Source organism: Triticum dicoccoides, chromosome 7B, assembly GCF_002162155.2.
Source record: "Triticum dicoccoides isolate Atlit2015 ecotype Zavitan chromosome 7B, WEW_v2.0, whole genome shotgun sequence".
Lineage (NCBI taxonomy): Eukaryota > Viridiplantae > Streptophyta > Magnoliopsida > Poales > Poaceae > Triticum > Triticum dicoccoides.
Window position 1 is genome coordinate 201,572,274 of NC_041393.1, and position 6,755 is coordinate 201,579,028.

The window sequence follows — 6,755 nt, forward strand, 5'->3', positions numbered from 1 at the left end:
TGATCTACCTCCGCGCCAAGGTAGTCTCCGCCTCGGCCGGCACCGAGTCCTACCTCGTCGAGTACTCCGCCATCAACAGCAAACCCAGCCGTGTCGCACGAGTGCCATCATGGGACGTCCGCGAGCCCCGTCACGCTCCACCGCAGCCACACCCGGCCACCGACGCGGCACCGCCAGCCAGTTCCAAGAGACCACCACCGCCGGAGCAGACAGAGCGCGGCGGCGATTGTTGCAAGAAGGAGAAGAGGGTCGGCAAAGGGATCCCGATGGACGCGCTGTGCCGATTCTACGAGGAGCACGATCCAGAGTTTGCGTCGAAGCTGCGCCGCGCGACGATGACGACGAAGGTCGATGGAGGGCGCCCACCAGTTTACGTTTAGTTATAGTTCTCTCGGGAAGTAGTTTTCTTTTCTGCTCTCTCTACTAGTTGTCTGTTATGAATTCATGATCGATCGCTGGAGAGAGGAATTGATGAACATGATCATTAGCAGTAAAAACTCTGCAATTGAATAGATGTATCATGAATTCATGACCGCTGGAGAGAGGAATTGATGTATGTGCGTGTGTCAATATATATTAAATTCAAGATTCTCGTTTTTAAGGCGAAGAGAAAGCAAATTTTGAGACAGTACGTATGGACCATGCGATCATTATCTGGGTTTTGTTTTGTGAGAATCATTAAACCCCTAGAATGCTCCTGTTATTATGTCAAGAGAAAGTATATAATGAGCAAATGATCCGTAGGATTTTCAGTAAGTTTTGGAGAACTTCAGCCATTAGAAATAATTGGGTTTTTTTTTGAGGAAATTAGAAATAATTGGTACAAGGGCTATTTGAGACTTGTAAGACTTGCCATCCAAAGAGGCCCTTAACCAGAGGTCGCTGTGTGACATTTAATCATGTCAGGCCCTTAACCAGGCCCAGCTGAAATTTTGCCATGCCAGTTTGTAAACTCTTTGATCATAGAATGGAGCCCACTCTTTCCTTGGAATGCATATCTATTTTTCTAGTTCTATAAGAATCCCAACATAGATCACGCCTTGTTTGTTTTTCTTTTGAGATGCAGATCAATATGATGCATAGTTTAATGGCTTTTGTCATTTGTATGTTTGAACTTAAAAAGGTCTAAAATGCTATGGGCTTGCGCGTTCATGCAATTCGTCGCATAAACGTAAAATAGACAGATGCATATAATGTGATCTTTGGTCTTAGAATGGGCGTGGCAGAAACTTCTGTTATCTAAGCTCTGTCCCAATACCCATTGATCTCAATAAAAACGATTGTACCTTATACAGGAGATTATGATGTGCAACACACATAAACTTAAAGTTATAGGAATTCACAGCACACGAACAGAGTGAGGTAAAAGCAATGTGGCAGTTTCAATAACTTTCTGCAACAACATTCCTCTGTTGATGTCGATGTCCCAAAAACTCTCAGTTCCAGCCAAGCTGGAGTAAAGTACGGCACAAGGGGAGCGAGCTTAGCTAAGGTAGAACATTAACAGTAACATAATACAGCAAACTAGCACATTTCAAGTCTGAAATTTGAACATCACTGATAGAGCATTTTTCTTTCTTTCTGGAGAGCATCACTGGTTTAGTTTTCTCTTTTTGGAGAGCATCACTGGTACTTGTAGAGCTAGTATAACTGGTATATGAGTTAAATGATTGGCTTCTCCATGAGGGACCGGCATGTAGTTGTGCACGGGATCCTCGTGAACCGGAGGTGGCACTGAAAATAAGAGCATGCCATCAGATAAATAACAAATAATGTGTCAAATTATCAGATGGTTGCACAAACACAAAGAGTGAATAGAACGCCATTAATCACTTGAGCCAGAAGAGAAGACAAGCAAGCTAATCACATCAAGACGCCGTCCGTTGTGCAAGGGTCATTGTATGTAAGTATACTAATAGATGGAAACAGACTGTGATTCTAAATTTCTAACCGCTGCTACAAGATCCCTAAATCGCTAGCTAGTTGCAAGAACTTAATCTAGGAGTGGTGCTATAATCAACAAGGGTACTAGAAGTCACCCACCTGCCTGTCTCATGTTATGCAACTATATATAGGCAGCATGCATTAACATAACTCTCATTTAGTTTCATATTCATGTAAAGGGGATATAATCCATCAGCCACTAGTGCATGCAATGGTCTACGTTATGTTATCAGGTGTGCCATCCAATTTACAGAAATTAATAGGAGTAAACAATAAAGTAAAATCCAATTTGCGACATCTCAACTTGTTATGATCATTTAAAATATGAGTGGCACGTGTGGAACTTTGCTTACATGCATGCCCTACTATCCTGTACACCCCAGCTCACCACCTGTCCTACCACTTAAATAGTTCCATTAAGTATCACAATATACAAGTACACAAACTTGTAATGCATTCTCAGTTGACAAAGCAATCCGAAAACCATTTTATCACTGACATACATTTGAAGCAATAGTGGCCATTGTTCAACCAGAAGAGAGATGCTTGTCCAACCAGCAATCCATTTAGCATGCCAGTTAAAGTAACCATGTTAAAAGTTGTGCATAAATATACCTTCAGTTGGTTCAATAAGCTCTGACTGACGAGGGCAATTTGGAGGTTTAGGTACCCTGAACGAAAACTGAGATAACTGTAAGCGGGCAGCATAGTCTGGGCTGTCTTCAAGATACCTATCAAAGTATAACATATGAGGAATAAGATAAACATCTAGGCAGATTGAACCACATGGAGAAGTTCACAACTTCACATAGTGTACACATGTATTCTGTGTTTCCAACGTTCAATTGTAAGAACCGGCAAGATTTCTGAAAATAAGCCCCAACAAAGCTAAGCCTAAATGCTGGTTGTGTGCTTCATATGATCATTGAGCCATTGAGGTAGTGAAAGTACAATAATAACACTTTGTAACAACTTCACAATAAAGTGGATACCATTCAGATGCGGTTATCAATATGCTAGATGAAGGGAAAACTGCATCTGGGCACTAATATGCTTAAGAAAGTAACGATATTGAAGAGAAGTTGACCAGAAGAAAGTTAGCTTACCTTTCAACATCTTTCATGGATCTTACTTTTCTGCCTGCAGGAGAGATATAGTACCTGAAAGGATGTATATAAGTGTTACAAAACAGTCATACAATACGTACACGGAATGGCAAGCACATCCTTTTATATAGGTGTGTAAGGTGTTTAGCAGACCACAGGAATGAATGTTTAACCATTGATCAAATATGAACAGCATTAAGTTCCTAAACCATAAATGAGCATTCTGAGCTCTCAAGAGTTACGACCCAGGGACGTTAGAAAACAACTGCAACATCATTTGCTCAGAAATAAATACAAAAAGCTGGGAAACAAATTAACTACAATGTTGTGCAAAACAAGTAATACTCACACATCAGCGAATCTCGTGCTCTGTTCATTCCTTAGAGTAATATTCCTTTCCCACCCAAGAGGGGTCTGAGGGATGCATGGGATATCAATTGCCCATGCCATGCCATTATCCTCAGATATATCAGTTGGATCATGGCATGTAACTTGTGGCTTCCACCCATGGACATATTTGCAAGAAAAAGGAACTTGTATAATATTCTCTCGGATTTGCTCATATTTCAGTTTGGATGGTACAACTCTCCATTTCTGGCAAGTACTACATTGCACAGAATATGTACTAATAATGAATTTCCTTTTTTTAGACAGCACAGGTAAGGTGTTTTCTCCTTGGGCATTCTTGTAAGGAACAACTTGATATGATGCACTTCCAGAGGAGTTTTCAGTGTCACTGTCATCCCATTGGTCCACAACCTTATCAGCTAACATATCTTGGCTCTTGATATGAGATAATGAACTCTCATCAGGGTTGGGCCCAGGATTAGCCGGGCTGGACCCCATAGTTTTTAGTTCCCTGTTGGAGGTAATTGCAAAAGTTTCAGACTGGGAAAGGCAAAATGCTTGATAGAGAAACAAAAGAAACGTGAATGTAAGATTAAAACAGAAGGGATACACCACCATGAACATGAAAAGAGGGGACACAGCAATTCGGTGCTCGAGCTCAGCTAGTCCCAAAATCGTTGGCGTCCGTAGCTGCGTTGGGATCGTAACAATTCGTGCTGGCGTGTCAGGACGTTGCGGGCAAATAATGAGGATACGGCTGCTATACGGTACGAAACAGTGCGACCGGTGGGCCAGTTCACAGTAGGGACGGATGCGACTGAATCGCGCGGGCCTTTCTGGGCCGTGGACCAGGATGTACGCAAAAACCTGAGCCGTCGTTTTCCTTCGCGGCCGCATGCTTTGACGCGAGCTATGTAGATCCCGGATGGCTTCAGCAAGGAGAGTCGGAGACATCGGCGGCCGCCTGGTGCACAGCACAACTGCTCTGCACGAGCAAGTTGGCTGGGCTGTGAAGGAGGTGGCATGGCGGTCCACAGGAGGTTGCTCGTGCACGAGGTTGAGGCCGCCTGATACGGTTTCTGGGAGTAGGAGCTTTAAGCAGAAGGTTGACCGCAACGAGGATCATGCTTCTCTAGAATAAGCTCGTTGTCTAGACACCGCGGTGACTGGCGGCGACGAGGGTGGTGTCTCAGGTGGAGATGATGAATCGCACGTCGTGGATGCTCCGACCGCCGTGGCCGAAGTTGACGAAGCTGGGGAGGAGGAGGCGAGCAGCGTTGTCGCAAAACAAAGGCGTCTGCAGGCATAGGGGCTAGATATCTAAGATATGATCTACAGTAGCTAGTAGCAAATGGTAACAAGCTCGTTGCGATGTTGTAGTTGTATAATGGATCGTTGAACCTTTTGGGTGTGCACATGTGTGATGTGATGAATGCCAGCTCGTGTTCAGCAAATCCAAAGATCGCTTTTGGAGTTGCGAGTTTTTTGCCATAGTATTTCTCGCTCTTTGCGTTTTTTGTGTGAACATTTGCAATTTCAAGTCATCAGGGGAGGTGGCTGCGAGGCGGTTTGGGTCTTTGAGAGGATACCACTTCTCGAGGTGAAGCAATTAGCATAAACAGCTCGGACTTTGATTAATGATGAAGAAGGGCATTGGCATTTAAAAATAATAAAACTGCTGAGTGTCTGCATGCATGCGTCCCATGCATGTGAAGGGATGCTGACACTATTCTTTTTAATTTGTCTAGACACCAGCTCGCCATGAATGCGCCCAGAACTGTTCCGCGTGCAGGCTGCCGTCTCCTGTCGCAATGAATGCACCTAGGTCCGTCCATTGTTTAAAGGCAATACCGCTGAAATACAGCTAAGAATACAACCGATGGCACGCATCTTCAGACGAGCAGACGGGTATGATTTCAGGAGCAGCTGAGCCTGAGCTCAGAATCGAATATTCGGTGAAGACAAAGGCTACTTATAGTAAATCTTTGATTTCTCAGGCTAGATATCAAGATATCGCTGGCATTAAAGCAGTACGGTTCTCCCATAAATCAGGTTCATTATGGTAATGCCATAAATCTCTAACATTTTGAACAGCTTAATTAGGTAACTAGGGCTTACGTAATGTTATGACATCCCTAGGCTAGATTCAAAGATTCCGTTAGGAACAGAAAGGCGGAACTTAACGCCTCATCACTAGTTGGGGCATCAACAATCCAGTTCACAAAAGTAAGGACATAACTCGCAAATATATATTTAACAGCTTGAGCTAACGTAACGCTCCAGAACCCTAGGCTAGACACTGACCGAGATGCCATCAGCATTAGAAACATGATCTAGTGTAGCAATAGTAAATCGAATGTACCGATTTCAATTGCAGATATCCCTACTCCTCAAACAGCCCTAGCATGGTAATCAAACTAAATCACAGTTATTATACAAAAACGGAATCATGATTCTTCTCACCATCCCCGTTAGGCACGAAACATATTACTTCATACTTCTCCAAAATGAAAACTAAGTTGGAACGGGATAAATAAAATCTACTATTCCACATGTAAAATTGCTGAATCTACTACGTGTAAAATCTCTGAAACCGAACGCCTTAGCGATATGTTCTCCCAAAGCCCTAGCATGGTAATCTATCTAAACCTAAATTATTTTGAAGGAACAATCTAATCATGCATTCATGAGCAAAAGGGGGTGGAAGGCGAGGTATACATACACGAAGCGCCACCAATGGCGGCTTTTTGGTGGCCAGATTGGCTCGTCGGGGTCATCAGCCTTCTCCGCGGGCAGTTTAGACGCACGGAGGAGCTCCGCCTCGCGGAGTCGGCGGGCTTCGCAGGAGGCGGCCAGCCTCCGGAAGCACGCGGCCCTGAGAGGATCGCGGCGCCCGGAGATGCTCGGCGGCGGTCGGGGCGGGGAAGAGGAGCCGGGCGCCCCACTCTCCGCCTCATCGTCCGCCTGTGTGGCGGCAGCGCCGCCCTCCGCGTCGGGGCTCCCGACGACGGACTCAGTGGTAAGGGAATTGAAGGAGGGGTCGGCTCCAAGGCCCTCTTCCTCTTGTCCCTGCGTTTTGGGGCTGGTTGTCACAGGATCGGTGGGGTCAGAAACGAAGGGATCCATTCCTACGGACGGTGGACCGCTACCTGTAGGGGAGAGGGTTTTCGGAGGGAGGCAAGATAGAAGAGCGAGGGTGAATGTGGTTTCTGCTTTCAATCCCTATACTCCTTTTTATATTGATTTGTAATTTGAACACGTCTAGATGTGAACACGGATGATTTTGGTATATTTGGAAATCAATTAAAGGGTACATCCATGATTAGTAATATATTAAAAATTGCTCGACAAATATGT

The 6,755-nt window shown here is 44.6% G+C and overlaps 1 protein-coding gene across 1 annotated transcript; it reads right to left on the reverse strand.

The window, feature by feature from the left end:
* Window positions 1-1,358: 1,358 nt before the first annotated feature.
* LOC119341564 (methyl-CpG-binding domain-containing protein 2-like) lies at window positions 1,359-6,496 on the reverse strand. Its single transcript, XM_037613437.1, has 5 exons — window positions 6,121-6,496; window positions 3,400-3,909; window positions 3,051-3,104; window positions 2,560-2,675; window positions 1,359-1,734 (listed from the first exon to the last, which is right to left on the reverse strand). Exons 2-5 carry the CDS (start codon window positions 3,894-3,896, stop codon window positions 1,592-1,594), a joined length of 810 nt encoding a protein of 269 aa, XP_037469334.1. The 5' UTR covers window positions 3,897-3,909; window positions 6,121-6,496; the 3' UTR covers window positions 1,359-1,591.
* Between the last annotated feature and the right edge of the window lie 259 nt (window positions 6,497-6,755).